The 21,163-nt window shown below is 66.7% G+C and overlaps 4 protein-coding genes across 7 annotated transcripts; 2 read left to right on the top strand and 2 right to left on the bottom strand.

The window, feature by feature from the left end:
- The first annotated feature begins 347 nt into the window (after positions 1–347).
- Positions 348–5,421, top strand: LOC115338445 (protein farnesyltransferase subunit beta-like). Its single transcript, XM_030007010.2, has 12 exons — positions 348–500; positions 2,021–2,085; positions 2,387–2,459; positions 2,805–2,896; positions 3,335–3,481; positions 3,605–3,688; positions 3,801–3,887; positions 3,964–4,093; positions 4,213–4,345; positions 4,659–4,770; positions 4,846–4,960; positions 5,057–5,421. Exons 1-12 carry the CDS (start codon positions 405–407, stop codon positions 5,165–5,167), a joined length of 1,245 nt encoding a protein of 414 aa, XP_029862870.2. The 5' UTR covers positions 348–404; the 3' UTR covers positions 5,168–5,421.
- Positions 5,422–5,604: 183 nt separating this feature from the next.
- On the bottom strand, positions 5,605–9,421 carry MAX (MYC associated factor X). Of its 4 annotated transcripts, none has more exons than XM_030007018.2 (5): positions 9,293–9,421; positions 9,020–9,046; positions 7,509–7,616; positions 6,712–6,841; positions 5,605–6,613 (listed from the first exon to the last, which is right to left on the bottom strand). In XM_030007018.2, exons 1-5 carry the CDS (start codon positions 9,326–9,328, stop codon positions 6,426–6,428), a joined length of 489 nt encoding a protein of 162 aa, XP_029862878.1. In that variant the 5' UTR covers positions 9,329–9,421; the 3' UTR covers positions 5,605–6,425. The 4 variants fall into 4 exon arrangements, with proteins under 4 accessions (XP_029862878.1, XP_029862879.1, XP_029862880.1 ...); XM_030007019.2 differs by having other exon boundaries at positions 6,712–6,835; positions 9,293–9,419; XM_030007020.2 differs by lacking the exon at positions 9,020–9,046 and having other exon boundaries at positions 9,293–9,420.
- Positions 9,422–9,687: 266 nt separating this feature from the next.
- On the bottom strand, positions 9,688–13,058 carry UNC93B1 (unc-93 homolog B1, TLR signaling regulator). The gene is made up of 11 exons (XM_030007026.2): positions 12,819–13,058; positions 12,597–12,738; positions 12,354–12,507; positions 12,119–12,280; positions 11,915–12,044; positions 11,736–11,829; positions 11,497–11,621; positions 11,246–11,428; positions 10,888–11,161; positions 10,526–10,644; positions 9,688–10,438 (listed from the first exon to the last, which is right to left on the bottom strand). The coding sequence occupies exons 1-11, from the start codon at positions 12,900–12,902 to the stop codon at positions 10,169–10,171; spliced, it is 1,737 nt and encodes a 578-aa protein (XP_029862886.1). The 5' UTR covers positions 12,903–13,058; the 3' UTR covers positions 9,688–10,168.
- Positions 12,368–21,151, top strand: LOC115338452 (aldehyde dehydrogenase family 3 member B2-like; the record flags this gene model as incomplete). Its single annotated transcript, XM_030007030.1, has 9 exons — positions 12,368–12,463; positions 15,210–15,373; positions 16,103–16,297; positions 16,720–16,882; positions 19,485–19,595; positions 19,755–19,875; positions 20,031–20,116; positions 20,344–20,425; positions 20,765–21,151. Coding segments are annotated over exons 3-9 (1,096 nt in total), but the record flags the coding sequence as incomplete, so codon positions are not given.
- Between the last annotated feature and the right edge of the window lie 12 nt (positions 21,152–21,163).

The following is a 21,163-nucleotide window of genomic DNA, read 5'->3' as shown; positions in this document are numbered from 1 at the left end:
ACACAGTGCTCCAGCGCGATGACGCAGCGCTGCAGCGCGATGACGCGATACAGCCCGGCAGCGCAACGGCGCAGCGCTGCAGCGCGGTGACGCAACGCAGCGCTGCAGTGACGCAATAAGGCAGGGCAGCGCCGCGCCGCCGACGCCGGGTCCCAGCCAGGTAGCCCCCCCCACCAACACCCCCCCGCCGCCATGACGTCACGGCGCGGCGACGCCGTGACGCAGCGCCCTTCCCGCCCGTCCCGTCCCGCCGCGCATGCGCGCGCGGGGCCGGGCGGCGAAGGGGGGGCGGTGGCGAAGGGGGCGGGGCGAGGCGGGGCGGGGCGGGGCGGGGAGGCGTGGCCGTCTGTCCCCGCCCGGCCGCCGTCGTCCCGCTGCCCCCGCCGGCGCGAGCCGCCCGCAGCATGGCGGGAGCCTCCCCCCCCACCCCCCCCCCGCCCCCCGGCGGGCGGCGGCGGCTGCGGGACGACGGGCTGCGGACCGCCACCTCCGGCGAGCAGGTCGGGGGGGGGGGGGCCGGCTCCGGGGGTGACAGGCGGCCGGGGGGCCGGGCTGTGGCGGGCCACGGGGCCGGGGGGCCGGCTCCGAGGGTCCCAGGCTGCCGGGGGGCCGTGGGGCTGGGCTGTGGGGTGCCACGGGGCTGGGGGGCCGTGGGGCCGGCTCCGAGGGTCCCAGGCTGCCGTGGGGCTGGGGTGTGGGGTGCCATGGGGCTGGGGTGCCATGGGGGTGGCTCTGAGGGTGCCAGGCTGCCGTGGGGCCGGGGTGCTGTGGGGCTGGGCTGTGGGGTGCCACGGGGCTGGGGGGCCGTGGGGCCGGCTCCGAGGGTGCCAGGCTGCTGTGGGGCTGGACTGTGGGGTGCCAGGCTGCCATGGGGCTGGCTCTGAGGCTGCCATGGGGCTGGCCCCGAGGGTGCCAGGCTGCCGTGGGGCTGGGCTGCGGGGTGCCACGGGGCTGGGGTGCCATGGGGCTGGCCCCGAGGGTGCCAGGCTGCCGTGGGGCTGGGGTGTGGGGTGCAGTGGGGCTGGCCCCGAGGGTGCCGGGCTGCCGTGGGGCTGGGTGATCCCTGCCCCGGTTCCTCCCCACGCAGCTGCTGGCCTCACACCCGCCTGTCGCAGCAGCCCGGGCACCCGGGGTTTCGGGGGGCCGGGGAGGTGGCTGCCACCCACCAGCCACAGCAGCTCCCGGGGGGGGGGGCACCCACCGGGGGCTGTCGCACGTGTCCCCCAGAGCCAACTCAGGGAGGGCGAAGGGGTCCGGGGGGACAGCCGGACCCCCCTCCCCGCTCCGGCTGAGCCTGATCCAGCCCCGGCGGTGGCTCCCCTGGGTGCCAGGACGGGCCCCGACGGGGTGAAAGGCGACATCGGTGTTTCTCAGTCCATGGGGGGGGGGGGGTGTGTCCCACCCCAAGGCCGCTGAGACACCCCCGCCAAAGCCCAGGGTATTTTTTTGGGGGGGCCAGGAGGATTACCCCGGCTTGGGACGGCACCAGCTGCGGTGCCGGGGTGCTGCGTGTTGAGCTCAAGTTTAAAACGGGACGGTGTCACAAGTCACCGGTTAGCCGGCGATGCCGCCTTGGCGTTAGCGGGAGGAGGGAGGGAGGCCGGGGTGTTTTTACGTGGGGGGGGGTCCTGGGACGAACCAAACTCTGATCCTTAAAACTGCTGCGTTTGAAAAGCAACGCTGGACGGTGCCCAAGCCCTCGCCTAATCCCAGGCGCAAAGCTCCTCGGCAGCTCCTGCTAAGCCGTCCTGCGGGCGGGCAGGACCCTCGAGCGGCTTTTGGTGGCTTTGGTTTTCCCCGTAGGAGGCGTTGAGACGGTGCTGCCGGTAACGGGGAGCGGCCGTGAGCCAGAAAAAACACCCTGGGATGGGGCACGAGCCCTCCCTGGGCTGGGCTGGGAGCCAGGGGGGCTCGGGGTGAGACACCCCCCATGTTTGGGAATGGCAGAGCCGCTTTCCAGAACTGGCCGTGATCTTTGTTTCCCCCCCCCGCCACGCCTCCACGCTGCGGCCGGCGGCAGACCAAGGTGGAAGACATCGTGCAGGAGATCTTCAACGCCTGCAAGACGAACCATCACGCCTCGCAGTAAGTTCCCCTGGCAGCTGCTTCCCGCCAGCTGCCGAAATTCTCGATAACAATAAATAAATAAATAAAGCCTCCCCCCTGCCCCCCCCCAAACCAGTGACTCTGGTGGCTGCTGAGACCCATCACGAGGGACTGGCCGCTCCTGCGGGCTTTGGGGTGGGATCCTGGTGCTTCTGCCGGCCGCGAGCCCTGAACGCGATGGTGTCGGCTCGGGGCTCGTGTCCCCCCCAGCCCCGTCTCAGCCGGGCCGTCCTGGCTGCCGGTGCTTTGCCTGCCGAGCCCTGCCCTGCCTGTCTTCCAGATTTGTCCTGCACCGGGAGAAGCACTTCCATTACCTGAAGAGAGGCCTCCGGCAGCTGACCGAAGCCTACGAGGTACCCGCGATGCCGGCGCTGTTGCCGGCTTTCTGCTCTGCCCTTCGGCTGGGGCAAACCCTTTGCTCCCGGGGCCGCTGCCGGAGTCGTCACCAGGCGTTTGCCGGCCCCGATTCCGGCCCCGATTCCGTCGCTGCCGGCCCCGGGGCAGAGGTTCCTAACGTCCCCTTGGGTCGCATTTGTCCCTGTGGTGATGCTCTGGGGCAGCAGCAGCAGCTCGGGGTGGGGGGGGGGTGTCTCCTGCCTGTACCCTCTCCTGCAAGACCTCTGCCTGCTCCTGCCTGCACCCCCAGGCCCCCCACCGCTCCCCGGCCACCCTGACTGTCCCCTCTGGTCTCCCCGCAGTGTCTGGACGCCAGCCGGCCCTGGCTCTGCTACTGGATCCTGCACAGCTTGGAGCTGCTGGACGAGCCCATTCCCCAGTCGGTCGCCTCTGAGTAAGTGGCACCGGTGAGAGCCGGAGGGGGGGGAACAACGGTAACGGCAGCCTGGGGACCCCCCCCCCGCGGGCCACCCGTGTGATGCCGGAGGTGCCACCTCCCGCTGTCCCCGGGAGCAAAGGAACGCTTTGTTTCTCCCCCGCGGCCGTCAATGCCGCCTATTCTTCCAGCCAGCATCTCGTGACGGACGGAGATAGGGGAGAGAGAGCGAGAGAGAGAGATAACCCTTGGCTTTGATCTCCGTGGGGGGGGGGAACCGGGGGTTTAACGGGGCTGGGCTGGCCCCTGTCCCGCCGCCAGCCATGGAGCCCCTGCTGCGGGCAGGGGCGAGGAGGGGTCTCCCTCGCCTGGATGGGAAATATCAACCCACCGGGTGCTGGTGGTGAGGCTGGGGAGCGCTGAGCCCCCTTTTCCTCACCCCCTCCCCCCCCATAGTGTCTGCCAGTTCCTGAGCCGCTGCCAGAGCCCCCAGGGTGGCTTTGGGGGGGGCCCCGGCCAGCACCCCCACCTCGCCCCCACCTACGCCGCCGTCAACGCGCTCTGCATCATCGGCACAGAGGAGGCGTTCGGCGTCATCGACAGGTACGGCCGGCGCCTTGAAGGTGTGTGGGGGGGGGCTCGGCCAGCTGGCGCGGGGCCGGGGGGAGGCAGGATGCGTGCGTGTGTGTCCCCCCCCAGCTTCTCGCAGCTCGCTGGCTCTTGCAGGAAGAAGCTGCTGGAGTACCTGCACTCGCTGAAGCAGCCCGACGGCTCCTTCCTCATGCACGTCGGCGGAGAGGTGGACGTCAGGTGGGCGAGCGCCGCGGGCCGGGGAGCCGGCGGGGGGGGGGGGAAACGGCTCTGCCGTGCTTCCAGCCGGCTGGGTGCCGGTGCCACGGCCCTGAGTGCCCGTCTCCCCCAGGAGCGCCTACTGTGCCGCCTCCGTGGCCTCGCTGACCAACATCCTCACCCCGGCGCTCTTTGCCGGGACGGCCGAGTGGATAGCGAGGTGAGAGCCCGGCGTACGCGGGGGACGGGTGGGGGACAGGGGACGGCGACGTCCTGACCCCGCCGCCCGCGCGCAGGTGCCAGAATTGGGAGGGCGGCATCGGCGGGGTGCCGGGCATGGAGGCCCACGGCGGGTACACCTTCTGCGGCATGGCGGCTTTGGTCATCCTCAAGAAGGAACATCTGCTGAACCTCCGGAGCTTGCTGGTGAGCGGCACCGTGCCCGCGGCCCCTCGGCGCTTAGCCGGGACGGGTCACGGCAGGTTGGCGGTGCCGGGGAGGTCCCCGTCCTCACGCTGGCCCCCGCTCCTGTCCGTCCCCCGCAGCGCTGGGTGACCAGCCGGCAGATGTGCTTCGAGGGCGGCTTCCAGGGCCGCTGCAACAAGCTGGTGGACGGCTGCTACTCCTTCTGGCAAGCCGGCCTCCTGCCCCTGCTCCACCGTGCTCTGCACGCCAGGGGTGAGTCAGCTGTGGGTGGCGGTGGGGGGGGGGTCCCCTGGCTTCCTCTGCCCCCAAAACGGCAACTCCGGGAAGGGAGGAAGGTGTTTTCACGAGGGAACGAAGTGCAGAGTAACTCGGGCGTCCTCACGTCCCTGTTCTCGGGGGCGGGCAACTCGTGCTTCCCCGCGGGCTTTTTGGCAGCGAGGCTCGACTGTCTGCTGGGCCAAAGCCTTGGTGGTTCCCTGGGATGTGCAGGAAGGCTCTGGAGGGGGGTTTTGCTACCTCTCTGGGACCCCCCCGCACCAGGCATTTCACCGGCTTCCCCCTCCAGGCGACACGGCGCTCAGCATGGAACGCTGGATGTTTCACCAGTTGGCGTTGCAGGAATACATCCTCCTGTGCTGCCAGTGCCCGGCCGGGGGGCTGCTCGATAAGCCGGGCAAGTGAGTACCAGCTCGGGGCGGGGGCCGCCTGGTGCCCCAGCCCCCTGCTCAGCACCCCAATATCCCCCCCGCCAGGTCCCGAGATTTCTACCACACCTGCTACTGCCTGAGCGGGCTGGCCATCGCCCAGCACTTCGGCAGCGGCGACCTCCACCACGAAGTGGTCCTGGGCGGCCCCGAGAACCGCCTGGTAGGTTGCCGGGCATCGCCGTGAGCCGCCTGGCCTCTGCCTGTCCTCCGCAACGCCAGAAAAAGCAATAACCTCCTCTCTCTCTCTCTCTTGCAGCAGGCCACGCACCCCGTCTACAACATCACCCCCGAAAAGGTGGCGAGAGCGGTGATGCACTTCTTGCAGCAGCCTGTGCCCAGCCTGGAGCCGGCGGCTGCTGCCAACTAGGGGCCCCGCTGCCCCCGGACTGTGCGGAGCAGCCCTGCCCGGGGCCGGTGGGGAGCTGCCGCGGCATCTCGGCGCGGACGGGCAGAGCGAGGTCCTCAGGGTGCTAGCAATACCAAAAACCGGCCTGCCCCGTGGCCGTCAGGTCCCGCTGCCACCGGGCCGGGCATCCGGCTGCCCTCCCGGCAGGAGCCAAGCTGGCCGAGGGGGACACGGGACGCGGCAGAGCTTTTGGCATCAATAAACCAGAACCGACACCTGCCGTCTCCTGTGCGCGGGGAGGGCACGGAGCTGCCACCGCCTCCGTGCCCACCGATGGTGACCCTGGGGACGCGGGGCAGGAGGTGACACCGAGCTCCGGCTGTTTCCAGCCCGCGCCGGGAGCTGCCCTGGTGCCCTCCCGCCCCAAAAACACGCGGCTACCACGGGGAAGGATAAAATAAGTTTTTTTTTTTTTTATTATTTATAGTCTTATAGTAAAGGGAAGCCTTAACTTGCAAGACAACTCTGGGCAGTATGTACAACATACCTTAGATCCATGGAATGAATGGCATCGAAACGGGGACAGGGGACGGGGTCACCTACGGGGCAGGGACGGGACACTAGAGTTCAGAAAATGCCACGGAGGTGGGACGGGGCCGGGGGAGGCATTTTGGGGGGGCAAGGGAGGGAAGGAAGAGGGGGGCAGGATGCACACGCAGACCACCCAGCCTGGCCCCCCCCCCACCGGCTCTGCAGCCCGTGGAGGGAGGGGTGCGGGCGCTGCCCCCCCCGGCTCTCGCAGGCGCTGGGGGCAGGTGGAATTGCACACGCAGAAAATAAATAGCGAGACCCCCAGCGCTTGCCGGGGGGGGGGGGGGGGGGGGGCAGGCGCAGCTCCCTGCGGGGCCTGGCCTTTTGGGGGGGCACGGGGAGGCGGGGGGGGGGTGCTGCCCGGCACCTGCACAGCCTCACCCTTCAGCTCAGGACTGCCGTGGTCCCCGGGTATAAATAGAAATGCTCATATAAAATCAGAGGGGAGAGGGGCTCGCTAGTTGTGGGAGGGCGACGGGGACGTCTCCTCGCGGCCCCCGCATCCCCCCCCCAAGTCTGTCGGGCGGGCGCTGCGAGGCCCTGCCCGGCCGGCTCCTCCCGGGGCCGTTGCGGTTAGAGCAGGGAAAAGGGCCGGGGAGGGCTGGGAAGCTGCAGTCCGAGAGCCTCTACGAGAGAAGGGAGAGAGTCCTTACGCAGCCGGCGGGCGGGCGGGGGGCCGCGGGGGGGCCTAACTGGCCTCCATGCGCAGCTTCTTCCTGCTCTGAGGCTCGTCGGGCTCCGAATCGGAGCTGGAGTCGGAGCCGCCGTCGAAGGCGGAGATGGTGCTGCCCTTGGGGTTGGTGTAGAGGCTGTTGTCCGTCGAGGGGTAGTTAGCCTGCAGCTGGGCGCTCGACCGGGCCTTCTCCAGCGCACGCACTGCAAGGCAGGGCCACCGTGTCACCCCCCCCACCCCGGGGGCTCCGGCACGCGTGTCACCCCCCTCCCCGAGCCCGGCTCCCCCGGGACCCCCTCACCTTGCTGCTCCAGGAGAGCGTTCTGCCGCTTGAGGTCATCGATGTCCTGCTGGTGCGTGTGGTTTTTCCGGCGCATGTACTGGATGTACTCTGTGGCTTTGTCCAGGATTTGGGCCCGGGATGCCTGTTGCAATAGTGGGAAAAGACAGAGGCAAGATAAAGACCTAGCCCGGGTGTAGGGGGGCAGAACTGGCGGGGTTTCGTCTGCCCCGTCCCACCCGCAGCGCAGCAGAAAGGATTTTGCCGTTGCTCTGCTGTGCTGATGTCACCGGGCAAACCAAAGCCCAACTCTCGTCTCCTCCAGGGACCCAACCGGGGACCCCCGTGGCAGGGCAGAGCCCCGCTGGCACCGGGAGGGCTCATTTCTGGACCCCGCTGACGGTGCTGGGCTTGGACCGAGAGCACCGGCCCCAGCCAAAACATCCCCCGCTGCAGCGTCCCGAAACGAGAAGCCACCACCGCGCACAAGGGTGCCGACAGCCCCACCGCCGCCAAGCAAAGCACCGCTATCCCCAACGGGCAGAGCTGCCCCGTGGCCGAGCCTGGAAGATCCAGCCGCCCGAGGTGGATTCGCCCCCTCCGCCTTCCCAAAAAACCAGGTGGTGCCGGAGGCCGGGGTGCACGACCTGCCCCCAGGAATGCCGCTCGGCAGGCCCCGCGGGCAAGGAACCACGGCTCAGCCCCGCTGACGTGGCTTCTCGTCGGTGCTGTGGAAATCCCTGTCCAGCCTCGGTGCCGTGGGCCGGGACCCCGGGGTGGGCGCGTGGCCGGGCTCCCGCCACGCTCCATAAACTCACCTTCTCTCCTTGGAGGGAGGGGACGGAGTCCCGCAGGCTGTGGAAGCTGTCCTTGATGTGGTCCCTGCGCTTGCGCTCCAGCGCGTTGTGATGAGCCCGTTTGTCGGCCTGAGGGGGAAAGGAGAGGGGAGCCTGAGGGGATGGCACCACGGGGGAAACCGCGACCTGCTCCCCTCTCCCATGGGTGCTGCAGGACAGCCCACCGGGTCCCAGAAGTCTACGTGAAAAGCCTCGTTAGCGTTTCGGCAGCCGCCCCGCTTCGCCTGGTGGAGAGGCCAGGGCAGGAGAAGCCGGGCTGCCGACCTTCACCCAAAAAAAAATCCCACGCTGGCAGCTCCGGATGAGGTGCCCGGAGCCGGTGCGGGAGCTCGGCCGAACCCCCGAGCCCTCCTCGGCCGGGCGGCATGGCGGCCGCGACACCTCCGGCTCCACCGCGGCGGCAGGGCGAGGGCGTGGGAGGAGGTGGCTCCCGTTGCTTTCGGTTTCCCCCCTCCCCGGCCCGTCGGAACCCGTGGGCAGCTTCCTGCTGCCGGGGCAGCCCTGAGCACCCACCGGGGGGGGGGGGGGGGGGGCGGGGGGGGGGACGACAGAGAGCTGGGGAGCGGAGTGGGGGACAGCACAGCCCCAAGGGCCAGGAGCACCTCGCGACTCTGTCCTGCACCCCCTGAGATGTGCCCCCCCCCCAAAAAAAAAACCAACCAGATGCAGGCCCTTCTATCTGTTCTCTGCCAAGAGACACAACCCCACACGTCCCCCCCAAAAGCACAACCCCCAGTGTCATACACCCCCAAAATTCGGGCCCAGATGGCGCCCCCCCCCCGAGACAGCCTCCCCAGACAGACAGCTCCAGATGCCCCCAAAAGACACGACCCCCACATCTCCTCCCCCAAGAGATGCAGCCCCACACATAACGCCCCCCCAAAAGAGACACCCCCACTTCCCCCCCAAAAGCCCCAGCCCCACACTCCCCCTCCCCCGAAGAGCCCCAGCTCCACAGATCCCCCCCCCAAACACACGCCCCTCGAGAGACCCAAGCCTCATATGTTACACCCCAAACCCACCACCCCACATCCCCCAGCCCCCCCAAACGCCTCCCCCAAGAGACATAAGCCCCACATGTCGTCGTCCCCCAAAACCTCTGACTCCATGCCCCCCGCCAAGGTGTTCCCCCCCCCCCCTTAAAATACACAGCCCCACACCTGCGTCCCTCTCCCAAGCCCCAGCCCCCCACATTTCCCCCCCGCCAAGAGACCCAAGCCCCACAGGTCCCCCCCCAAAAGAACCCCAGCCCCCCCGTTCTCCCCCCAAAAGCGCTAGCCCCCCAGTTCCCCCCCCCCCCCAGAGCCCCAGCCCCACAAACGTCCCCTCCCCACGCCCCAGCCCCACAGGACACCCCCAAAAAACACACATCCCCCTCAAGTGACACAACCCCACAAGTCTCCCCCCCCCCCCCTTCCCTGCCCCCCTCGCCCCCACGTGCTCCCGGTACCGGGGGGGCGGCAGGGACGTACCGCGGACTGAAACCTCGGCTGCTCCTCCTGAGGGGACCGGACCGGCGGGGAGGAGGAGGAAGAGGAAGAGGAAAAGGAAGGAGGTGTGTGTGGGGGGGGACACCGGGAAACGGGGCCGTGATGGAAGGGAAGAGAAAAACCAAACGTTACCCCCCCCCCCCCGGCTCCCCGCCACAGCTACCCCTTCCCCGACGGGTACCGGGGGAGGGGGAGCGTCGTTGGGAGGTGTGGGGGGGTGTGTGGGGGGTGTCCCGGTAACGGGGACCGACTCACGTCGCTCTCCACCTCGATGTCATCGTTGTCGCTCATCGCTACCGGCCGGGGGGGAGCCGCGGGCCGCGCCGCCGCCACAACAACAGCCGGCAGCGCGCAGGCGCCGCCGCACGTGACCGCCCTCCGCCAACCGCGCCCCCTCCCCTCCCTGCTTCGAGGGGAGTTGTGGGTAAGGGAGTCCGCCGGGGGAGGCGGGGCAATGAGTTGGCGCAGGGCGGGGGACTACAACTCCCGGCGTGCACCGCGCGGGAGCGCGGTGCACGCCGGGAGTTGTAGTCCCCCGCCGTCCCCCACCCGTCCAGGGTGGCCCCTAGCGCTCGCTTCCCCTCATGGAGGGCGGCGAAGCCGCGACGACGCGAAGGCGGAGTACGGCGGCAGCGGGCGCGGAGGCGGCGGGCGGGAGAGCTTTTATTGAGCCATAAAGGTGCAAAGGGGGACCGGGCCGGCTTGGATGTGGTACCTCAGGGGGTGGCGGGGGGCGCTGTGGGCCTGCCTGGGGGGCTGCGGGCCTGGCCTGGGGGCTGCAGGCCCACCAAGGGGCTGTGGGCCTGGCCTGGGGGGGCTGCGGGTCTGGCCTGGGGGCCTGCAGGCCTGCCTAGGGTCTGTGGGTCTGCCTGAGGGGGGCTGCAAGCCTGGCCTGGGGGTCTGCGGGTCTGGCCTGGGGGGTCTGCAGGTCTGGCCTGGTGGTCTGTGGGTCTGGCCTAGTGGTCTGCAGGTCTGCCTGGGGGGGCTGTAAGCCTAGCCTGAGGGGAGCCTGTGGAAGTTCGGGCCCGCTCGGGGGGTTTGGGCAGCTTCAGGGAGGGCTGTGGACCCTCCCTTCAGGTTCAGAGAGCCGGGGGGGGGAAAACCACGGTGGTGGGGCAGGACAGGCTGTCTCTAACCCAGCTGGTCCCCATCATCTTTTGGTAGTTCGTCCTCTCCAGTGGCCTCCGTTGGGTGCTCGTCATTGTCGTCCTTGCCACCGTCGCCCTCCGAGCCGGTCTCGTCGGAGTCGTCCTCCTCCAAGTAACGGTAACCGTGCATCTTGTGGCGCGGGCGGGGGATGCGGGGCAGGCGGTATGCCACGTGCTGTGCCACCTTGTGCTCCATCCAGAGGTAGGCCCCCACTGCCACCGCCAGCGTCAGCAGCATGATGGAAAGCTTGGCCTGCAGGAGGGCAAAGCGGGGGATTAGCGTGGCACTGCACCCCCCCAAGCCTGGCAGGCATCGGAGGTGGCACCCGGCCACGCTTACCTTCATGGGCAGCCCCGACCACAGATAGACGGTGAAGATCGCCAGGGCTTGCCACCAGTGGTAGATGGTGAAGACGAAGTCTTGGCGCTCCTTGTCCTCGTACAGCACGCCCAGGAGGACTGCGCCAGAGGAGACCAGCTGTCAGCATCCCCCTCCCGTTCCGGTGTCCCCTCTCAGGGCACTGTTAGCAGGATCCAGCCGCAGTAGGCCTGTCCTGCTCCTTGTCAGCAGGTCCAAGGAGCTGGGGACCAGCAGGTTGCGGTGCCGGGGGACACGAGGAGAGGATGCGTTGGGGAGCTGGGGACAACCTGGCCGTGCCAGAGGACAAGAGAGGCTGTGTCGGGGACCTTCCCGGTACTCACTGCTAATGCCAGTCTTGTTGAGGGCGCTCCCCATGCCCCAGAGCACGGCTATGGAGTAGAGCAGAGGTGCCTGGACCAGGTGCCGGGGCTCGGGTGCCCAGCAGAAGAGAGTCACCAGGAGGGCAGCGTGAACGAGGGCTCCGGCCAGCAGCGGGATCTGCCGCCTCAGGCGCAGCATGCAGAGGGCCAGGCTGGAGCAAGCCGAGGCGGAGAAGCCGTAGGCCATGAGAAGGTACGCCAGATTCTCCAGCCCCAGGGCACACACGCCGTAGTTCTGCAGCGAGGACAGGCTCAGCGTCACCTGGCCGGGCTGTCCCCGCCCTGTCACCCCCCTCCCCGCCCCGTCCCCAGGCTCTACCAAGGAGAAGCCGGTGCAGACGAAGAGCACCTCGAAGCCGCTGTAGATGAACAAGGGGAAGAGGTGGCGCAGGCGGTAGTCCCGCATGTGCTTGAAGGGCAGCTGGAAGATGTTCCCCCAGCCGATGCTGCGCAGGTCGATCTCTTCCGTGGGCCGATACGCCGAGCCGCAGAGCACCAGGACCTGCCGCGCAACCGTGGGTGAGGCACTGCCGGCATTCTGTCCCGTCCCCTGCCCACCCTGGCACTCACCACCAGCATGGCGAGGAAGGCGGCCGCCATCAGGGCACTCTCCACGATGATGAGGTTGATGCTGCGGGGCAGGCTCTGCAGCACCGTCTTGTTGAAGCCGGGCAGCGTGCCATGGCTCAGGGTCCCTGCCGGGGCGGGCGGCACACATGCCACGGCTCAGCCCCAACCGGGGTGGTCCCCGTGCCACCGCGCCATCCCACACCACACACCACCGTGCCATCCCGCGCCCGCGCGCTCACCGCAGTGCTTGACCCCGAAGAGCGTGTGGTTGAGCTGGTAGAGGTAATTGTTGAGGAAGAAGAGCATGGGCATCTGAGCGCAGACGAAGCTTAGCTGCAAGACATATAGCGGGGGATGCTCAGTGCTGGGCTGCCCGGCTTGGCCCCCTGCCCGTGCCGCGCGCCTTGCCGGCACTCACATGGAAGCAGGTGTAGAAGACGGTCTGGAAGATGATGATGTAGGTGTTGCAGGCACCCCGTGGCACCCGCTGCTGCTCTTGCACGTGCTCCTCCTTGTAGTGGACGTACTCGTAGTACTTCTGGGCCATCCTGCAAGGCACGGTGGGTCAGCTGGTGCTCCCCGGCCCCCCTACCCACCCTGTCCGCCCCCCGCCGCTGCCTACCGTGTGATGTAGTTGCCCATGGAAGCCCAGAGGGGAACGATGGCCACCCCGATGGCCACAGCGGAGGGCACCAGCGTGTAGTAGCGCTCCCAATAGTTGCTGGAGACGAAGAGGGCGTAGATGCCCACCGCCAGAAACATGGCCCACTTGGTGCCGAAAAACCTGCCGGGGCGAGGAGGGAGAAGCATGGGCCCCTGTGCCGGTGTGCTGGCGGGGAGCGCGGGCGGCACCGTACCTGATGAGGACGGGCGTGTAGAGCAGCGCCGCGACGGGGGTGACGTTGATGCCCATCAGCACCTTGCGGTCGATGTCCTCCAGTTGTATGTTGCTGTACTTCACCTCCCGGTAGGTCTCATCGTAGTGCAGGATCAGCTGCATTTGCAGGAGGCCTGGGGGGGGTGGTTCCAGCAGCCGTCACCCCCTGCCCTGAGCCCCCTACACCGCAGTGGGGGGTCCCCAGAGAGGGGCAAGGCCGTACCCAGGTAGACACCGTAGGTGAGCGTGCCGGCCAGGCTGGCGGCCAGCACGTTCTTGACGACGCCGAGGCGCTTGCGGCGATAGTACTTCTGCTCCTCCTCCTCCTCGTTGTAGTCGGGGTGAGCACCCACAAAATCGTCCAGCTGCGGGTGACCCCAGCCGTCAGCCCTGGGGATGGCCACCGCGGGCCCGGCCACCCACGGGTCCCCCCCCTTGGCCTCACCTGCGTCTCCGTCCCCTCGGCGCTCAACCCATCACCCGCCACCACCTTGGCCGCATCCTGGTAGCAGCTGGGGTCTTTCTCCATCGCCGCCTCTGGGCAGGGGGGGCCTGGATGGTGTCAGGGCTGGGGTGGGGGGGACAGTATTGGCACCCCCAAGCTCTCCACCCACGTGTCTCGTACGCCCACGGCTGCTCCCATGGGCTCAGCACCCCCAGCCCCCGCACCTCGCACCCTCGTACCCCGCACCCCTACACCGTGCACCCACGTGCTTTGCCCCCGTGCGCCCAGCACCCCCACACCGGTCCCCAGCCCCCTGCTCCCCGGTACCGGAGCCGTGCGGGGCGGCCCGGGCTGGGGGGGGGCGGAGCGGGCGATGCTTCCTCTTTCGGACGGGACGGGGCGGGCAGGACCGGGGGGGGGTTTAAAGGGGCCGCTCCGGCACCCCCCGCACCCCTCCCCGGGTCCCGCACGCCCTCCACCGTGTCCCGCACCCCTCGTGTCCCGCAGCCCCCCCCGCGTCCCGGTCCCGGTCTGCCTGCGCTGCTGCTGCCTCCAGCCTGTACACCCCCTGCCCCATACCCCCGACCTTGCGCCCATCCTCAGCATCCTGACACCCCCCCACACACTTCACAGCACCCATCGCACACCCCCACCGCATGGCACCCTGACCCCCCCCCCAGCACCCATTGCACCCCCACCCCTCGCACAGCACCCACCCCAACCCACACGGCCCCCGTTCCGCTCCCTGCACAGCACCCCGCTCCCCAGCACCCCTGTGTCGTCCCCCCCAGCACCCCCACCGGGCCCTGGTGTGGGTGCTGCCAGCTCGGGGTGGCCCGTGGCACTGGGTGCCTGTCCTGCTCTGGGCCCTGCCACTCTCGCTTCCCTTTCCCGGCCGGGGTGATGTGGCAGGGTGCCCCGGGTGGGGGGACACCTCGTTTTGGGGGTGCGAGGCTGGTTTGGGGTGTTGGCGGGGCATACGCTTGTCCTCGTGTCACCCAAAACCTGGGGCTGGGAGGGCGTCCAGGCACGTGGTGATGGCGGGGTGCCCATGGCCGTGCAGTGCCGGTGCTCCGGGGCGGGGTGGGGAGATCTCTGGGCAGGGCAGAGGGTAAAATCTCCGTCACCGGGAGCCGGGGCAGGATCCGGCCCAGCCGGTAGCGGGGGATTCTTGAGATGCGGTGAAGGAGCAGCCAGCGCCACGTGGGAGGGCAATGAGGTTGTGGCTCCCATGGGATGAGGGGGACATGGCAGGGGACAGCCCTGGGAAGGGCAGTGGTGCAGGATGCGGCCCTGGGAGCAACACCTGCCCCGAGGTCCCCTTCGTCCTGGGCAAGAGGAGCCACCCCAGGGTGCGGGGGGGAAAGGGCCCTTCCCGGGGGTGCGGACCTGTGACCCCAAACCCGAGCGATGGTGGACGGCGAGGCAGGTTGGGGGTACAACCCCCTCAGTGTGTGTCATCCCCCCCCCGGGGCTGATTTGCATCCCCAGCACTGTGCGACCCCCGGGTCTGCAGCCGCCCTCAGTTCAGGCTCCGGTGATGCCGATGGAGAGCTGGTCCCCCGGTTTTCCCCATCCCCGGGGGCTGTGCGGAGCATCTCCTCCCCGGGCACGTCCCAAATTGGGGTGGGGGACCCCGGTACCCCCCACGAGCCCGTTCTCAGTACTGATCCACTGCTGTCCCTTGCGGGTCTCTCCGACGGACATGTGGCATCCTCCGTGGAGGCAGGGGCTGCTCGGGAAGGCCTGTGCCCCCCTCAAAGCCAGGGTTGGCTCTTGGGGCTGCTCTGGGCATCATGGCCAAGCACACGGTGCCAATTTGGGGTGCTGCCAGGGGGGAAACTATTCCCCTTTCCCTGGGGGGCTGCTGTGGGTCCCCGGGGAGTGTGGCCGTGGGGACTGAGCCCGGGGCGCGGTGGCAGGGTGTGTGGGGCAGGGCTGCTGCCCTTCCTGTTTACGAGGCGGGGTAATTAAGGTCGGGTGGGGGAGCGGGCGTGTGGGGAGCCGGCGTCGGTGGAGGGGAGGTGAGGGCTGCGGTGCCGGGCAGGAGGAACTGGTGCCGGCAGGCAGGGCTGGGTGCGGGGTGAGCTGAGGGCTCAGGCGGCTGGCACTGGGGTGGGAGTGGGCAGCCCTGTGGGCAGAGAGGGGACCCATGGGGTCCATCGGGGGTGTCTGCGGGGTCCCCGTGGGTGAGGGTGGTCCCGGGGAGAAGGATGATGGGTGTCTCTGAGGTCCCCGTGGGTCAAGGTGGCCCTGGGGAGCAGGGTGACGGGTATCTGTGGAGTCCCAATGGGTCAAGGTTCACGGTGGTGGTTTGGTGGCCATGGGAGTTCCCCAGTGCCACCGTCCGTCCCATCCCATCCAGTCCCATCCCATCCCATTCCATCCCAGGCCTTGTACCCATTGCCAGCCCCACGGAGGCGGGGCACAATCCTGCCCACCCCCCCCGGCCATGGGGCCTGGCCACTGGCCCCACAGCATTTAGGAGGGGCACCCTGAGCCTCGGCAGTGCCAGCCCGGCCTCACGCTCCTCTCGCCACCACTCAGCCCCCCAGGTAGGCACCTCGGGGCCCCAGGGACTGGACCCCCCTGCGTGGCACTCGGCTGGCCCCATGGCTGGGCTTCTCTGGCCCCACGCATGTGGAGGCTGTGGGGCACTGGGCATCCCGCTGGGTGGGTTCCCTTGAGGAAAGGTGCGTTGGGCATGGAGAGGGGCATGGGGGGCAGATGTGGGGCTGCGGCTCTGCTCCCCAGCTCTGGGGATGTCTTTGTGTGCTGGTGGAGCGATGCTGTGCCCGAAGGTGGGCTGGGCTGCGGCAGCACCGGTGCTGGCTCACACGGCCCCACGCCGGGGTCCCTGGGGATCCCCTTGGGTCAGCCCGGGATGCTGGCCCACACTAGGGTCCTGGGGGATCCCAGTGGGGCAGCCTGGGATGCTGCCCCACTCCAGGGTCCCTGAGGTCCCCGTGGGGTGACCCTATGTCAGCAGGGCAACCCGGGCAGGTCCATGGCTGGAGGCTGGTGGCCATCCCGGAGCACGGGGAGGGCCCGGGAATCCCAGGCATTCCCCGCCGGGTGCACCGGGGCCTCTGGCAGCCGCGCCGGGCTGAGTCACCCCGCAGCCCGGACAGCCCCGAGCACCAAGCCATCCTTCAAAGGTGCCGCGGGCAGCCCTGGCCGGCTCGGGGCATGGGTGTCTTGCTGCGGGGTGACTCCTCTTGGGACTGAGCTGGCATCTCCGGTGCTTCCAGCTCCGGCGTAACTCACCCTGTGTCTCTCCCCAGGGTCACCACACTCTCCGTGGAGACCGGCAGCTCCTTCCCGCAGCTCAGCATGCACCAGTCCCTCGAGCCCCCTGGGCAGCAGCCCCTGGGCTGCGGCAAGTGCAGCCCCATGGGCAGTGATGCCGGGAAAGCTGCCGGGTGCAGCGGGGGCAGCGGAGGCATCGGGAAGGGGCCGGTGATCTGCAGTGCCGTATGGTGAGAGCGAGGGGCTGGGGGCATGTGGCTGGGGGCAGAAGGGAGACAGGGTGCTTGGGGTGAGGCGGGCAGGGGGTGCTGTGGCAGTGCCGGGGTGATGGAGTCCCCAGGTTGGTGCTGATGAGGGATGCTGGGGGACAAGCTTGGGGTCTGTGGGCCACCGCACCCCTGTGTGGCCCAAGGGAGGAGACTGCCGGGAATGGTACAGTGTAGGGTGCACAAGGAGCCCTTGCTCCTGGCAGCAGGGGGAAGACTCGGGTGTGTGGACTCCCTGCCCTCTCCCCAGGGACTCTGGGACTCCGATTTGGTGCTGGGCTGGGGTGATGCAGAGCTGGGGTGATGTGGAGCTCCTCTCCATCCTCACTGGGAGTGTGAGAGGCTGGGATGGGGCTGGGATCCCTCTGACATCCCCATTCCCACAGTGGGAACCCCTATGCGGGGCTGGTGAGCCACCTGCGGGCAGCCTGGCTTTCGGGGAAGACGCGGCCCATGGAGTACCGTGTGGCTCAGCTGGAGGCCCTGGGACGCTTTCTGGATGAGAAGAAGCAGGACATCCTGGAGGCCACCGCCTTGGACATGGGCAAGGTGAGAGGGGGCCGGGTGCTCGGCACCGGGGTCAAATCTTTGGGGCCCTTCATACCCCCTTGTCTGGGTCTTGCACCCTGCTGGGTGCAGGTGTGGGGCTCTGGCCATGGGGGTCCCCTCGTCAGGGGTCCTGCATCCCCCTTGACATGCTCCAGGGCTGGTGTGGTGCACCCGTAGGTGCTGGGTCCCTGCAGAGCTCTGTGTAGCCAGCATTAGCTGGAGCATGCATAGGGACGATGCTGCTGGGCAGGGTCAATGCTGCTAACCCTATCCTTGGTGCACTTAAACGGGGCAAAGCCTCTGTTGGCCGATGCGAAGTGGAACCTCGGCATTACCCAGCTTCGCCCTCTGCATCTGCCCCACGCCTCGAGTCCCCGGTGGCTTCACGCGACCTCCGCAGATGGTGATGTCCCGGGGTGCTCCTCACCAGCACAGTCGCACCTGGGATTACTGGTGTTGTGCAACTTGCTGGCTTTGCACATTCCTCCCAGGACTGCTCAGGGCCGGGGCGGCTCGCTGGCCTCGCAGGGACTGGTTTTATTGGCACGGCGCTGAGCCATGCGGTGGCACAGGCAGGGACCTGGATGTGGCTCTGGGTATTGCGGCACGCTAGGAACTCCCGGATGGTCTGCTGAGGAAGCAGGAGCATCCCTGCCATGGCTGTGTCTAGCAGTCTCAGCTCAACTCTTCTCTGTCCAGCCGCTTCAGGACCCTTTTCTCCCCCTTTTTCCCTTCCTGACATGTGCTGCAGCCCAGCAGACCACCGCCTGCTTCTCTCAGGCAGCATTAGGAAATCTTTTCAGAGGGATGGCTTGCCCCAGCGCAACATAACTGGTCTTAACTGGTAGTGGTAGCACTCAGACCCAAAGGACTTGTGTCTGTGGGCGTATCAGTGCAGCGGCTCATGCCCTCAGACACGGCTTTCAACATCTTGACATCTACCAAGGTTTGTAATTGCCTTGTTTGTTTGAGGTGAGGGCCTTCTCCTTCAGCCGGGGGTTGATAGGCATCAGTGCTTGAAGTGCGTCCTTCATCTCTCCTAATTGTATGTAATTAGAGCTGGTTGTCTAGTAATATGCTTGTTATGCAGTCAGGCCTTCATAGTTAGATGGACAATTCATCTGGTCTTACGTATCTGAGGTGGGTGCCTCACCTCCAGAGATGCCGGTTTCTCTCCATTGATGATTGAAGGCACTTGGATGACCTCAGACTTAATATCCCATCTTACAACCTTCGTGTCCCATCAAAACCCTTAGTGGCCCATCTTCAACAGCAATTTCCTCATCCTCCTAGTGATGCAACTGTCAGCCCTGGCTGAGAGCAGCTCCGTTGCTTCACCGGACATCCGATGTGCCTGCTGAGCCCTCACATCTAGGAGCAGCTCAGCCTCCTGGCAGCGGCGTGTGTCCAGGCTCTTGAGCGGCATTGGGGACCTGAAAGTCTCTTGAGTGGGGCTTGGTGGTGGAGCATGAGAGGTTGCTGCCTGGGAGCCAACAACCAAACTTTCCAACCCCAAAGTGGTGTTTTGCTGCAGCGATGGAGGAAGGCTCCCACCCAGGGATGCTTTTGGGTTGGAGGAGTCCAAAGGACCTTGTGGTGGAGGGTGTCAGACAGCTGCGCCCACTGCGCTTTGCAAACACGGCTTCAGAGCACAGGAGCTTTGCTCTGGGGCGATGGAGGGGCTTTACTGAGCCTGCTGAGTTATCTTCTTATGTCTTCACACTTCTGCAAGAACAGTCCTGGGCTGTGCTTCACGGCTGTGGTTACAGCAGCAGAGAGGACCCACCGTGGGCAGGAAATGCCTCAGCAGCCCCTGTGATCCCAGCTCTGACGTCCCGCCACCGCTCCCAAGTCACTGTCCATTTAGTCATGGGATGGTGTATCTTGGAGAAACCTGCTGGGTTTGTTTAATTCCCTGACTGGGGCATCTCACCCGACCTGCCTTTCCCAGCTGCGTGCCAGCTCAGTGCAGGAGTCCCAGGAGTTACGGGGGGTTTCTGCCTGGGACGGGGAGTCTGGTGACATGCAGCCGAGCTCCATCATCAGGCATTTAATTAAGCAGTTGCTCTTCTTTACATTTCTGTTTGAACAAAGCAGGGTCTTAAGTTCAGCTTCTGCGCGTGGGCTGTGGGAGGGAGCTCAGGGCTTTGCTTCCAACTCTTGTGTCCAAGTGGTTGGAACACAAACGCACCAGTACAACAGCACTGTTCCGTCCCAGGTCAGCAGTGCAGAGCTGCCTCCGACACCAGTACCAGCTTTTCTGGAGCTCCTGGAGCTCTGGTGACATTGCTCGGTCCCCCCTTGGCTCAGGGCTCTGTTGCCAGGTGAGCAGTTCACAGATGCTGAGCTCAGGAGGCTGTTAAATATTGTGAAGATGTTAAATATTGTTTTTTTCCTCTGGCCAAATACCTATTTTCATAAAATTTCAGGGACTGTGATATTGCCCGGGGGTTGCAGGAGGTGATAGCAACTTCTGCTTAATAGCTGCTACCTAATACCTTCTCCTGCTCTTCATGGGCAGAAGAGGGGGGAGATGTTTCGTGCAGAAGGGGAGGAGATGGGGTCGGTGTTGGTGTGATGCTTACGTGATGTCTGTCTGCAGCCGTCCTTTGAGGCTTACTTCACTGAGATCCTCCTCTGCAAGAATGAGCTCAACAGCACCCTGAACAACCTGTGCCACTGGATGAAGGACGAGCACGTGGACAAGAATCTGGTAAGGCAGAAGCTCTGGGCTGACCTGGGAAAGGAAGAGGGGGAGACAAATTGCCGGTGGCAAGGGGCAGAGCGGATTGGGGAGGGCAGCACTGTGTGCTGGGCTGAGGCAGGGCAGGAGGCGGTGGGAACGACACTGAGGTAGTGTTCTTTCTCCCAGGTGACGCAGCTGGACTGTGCCTTCATCCGCAAGGACCCGTATGGGGTGGTGCTCATCATCGCGCCCTGGAACTACCCCATCCACCTCTTCCTGGTGCCCCTCATCGGGGCCATCGCTGCCGGTGAGCCGAACCTCTCTCCTGGCCCGGAGGATCCAGGCAGTGCCGGGCACACCAGCAAGGGGGTCTGGCCAGTGGCCTCGTCCCCAGCCTGGGGTGCCAGAAGGGCTGGCTGTCAACCATGTCACTGCTCTGATGTCCTGTCGATCTCCCGCCAGGTAACTGTGTTGTTGTCAAACCCTCGGAGACGACCAAGAACAGCGAGAGACTTATTGCTGAAATGCTGACCTGCTACCTGGACAATGTAAGAAGCTCTTCCTGTCCTTGTCCCTGTCCCTGCCCCAGGGCCACGGTGTTCCCAACCCTGCCTTGCACGCACCAGCACCACGCCATCCTTGGTTTCAGGTGCTGCTGTACCTCCTTCCTCCACGCTCAGCCGGTGTCCATGTGCCCAGCAGCCCGGGATGCTTTTGGTGGGGACAGGGATACAGTGGATGCTGACAGTGGGTGACCCTTCCTCTTACGTTGCAGGACTGCTTTGCTGTGGTGACTGCTGGCGTGCAGGAGACCACCAGACTGCTGGAGAACAAGTTCGACTACATCTTCTTCACCGGTATGTCCCAAGGGCCAGAGCAGAGCCCTACCTGGTTTTTGTGCAATGAGGAAGAGGGATTCCCGCTGGACACCCCGCTGTGGCTTACCCTGCCCGTCAACGTGCGATGGTGGGCAGCCTGCCTGCGAACAGGACCCCTTCCCTGCCCTCTGAGAAGGCAGGGCTTGTGTTGGGGATCTGGTGTCAGGATCTGTTGGAGGATCCGGGGGGTGTGTGTCTGAGGGTCTGGTGGGACTTGGTGTGTTTTCCCTGGACCTGGCTCCCGAGAGTGCCACATCCCAGAGTTGTGCTGTAGCATGGTGGGATCCTCACCGTGGTGCATCTTTTCCCGGCCCACAGGCAGCCCCTCCGTGGGGAGGATCGTGATGACAGCCGCTGCCAAGCACCTGACGCCTGTGACGCTGGAGCTGGGGGGCAAGAACCCCTGCTACGTGTCTGACACCTGCGATGTGCAGAATGTGGCCCGGCGGGTGGCCTGGGGCCGCTTTTTCAACGCGGGGCAGACCTGCATCGCACCCGACTACGTGCTCTGCACTGTGGAGATGCAGGAGAAGCTGATGCCCGCCCTGCGTGAGGCCATCACCGAGTTTTTTGGCTCCAACCCTCGGGAGTCCCCCGACTTCGGCCGCATCGTAGGGGATAAGCAGTTCCGCCGCATCCGGGCGCTGCTGTGCAGTGGGCGCGTGGCCATCGGAGGACAGACGGACGAAAAGGAGCGCTACATCGGTGAGGGCCCGG

Source organism: Aquila chrysaetos, unplaced genomic scaffold, assembly GCF_900496995.4.
Source record: "Aquila chrysaetos chrysaetos unplaced genomic scaffold, bAquChr1.4, whole genome shotgun sequence".
Lineage (NCBI taxonomy): Eukaryota > Metazoa > Chordata > Aves > Accipitriformes > Accipitridae > Aquila > Aquila chrysaetos.
Note: the sequence above shows the minus strand (reverse complement) of the source record. Positions and strands in the feature narration are given on the sequence as shown.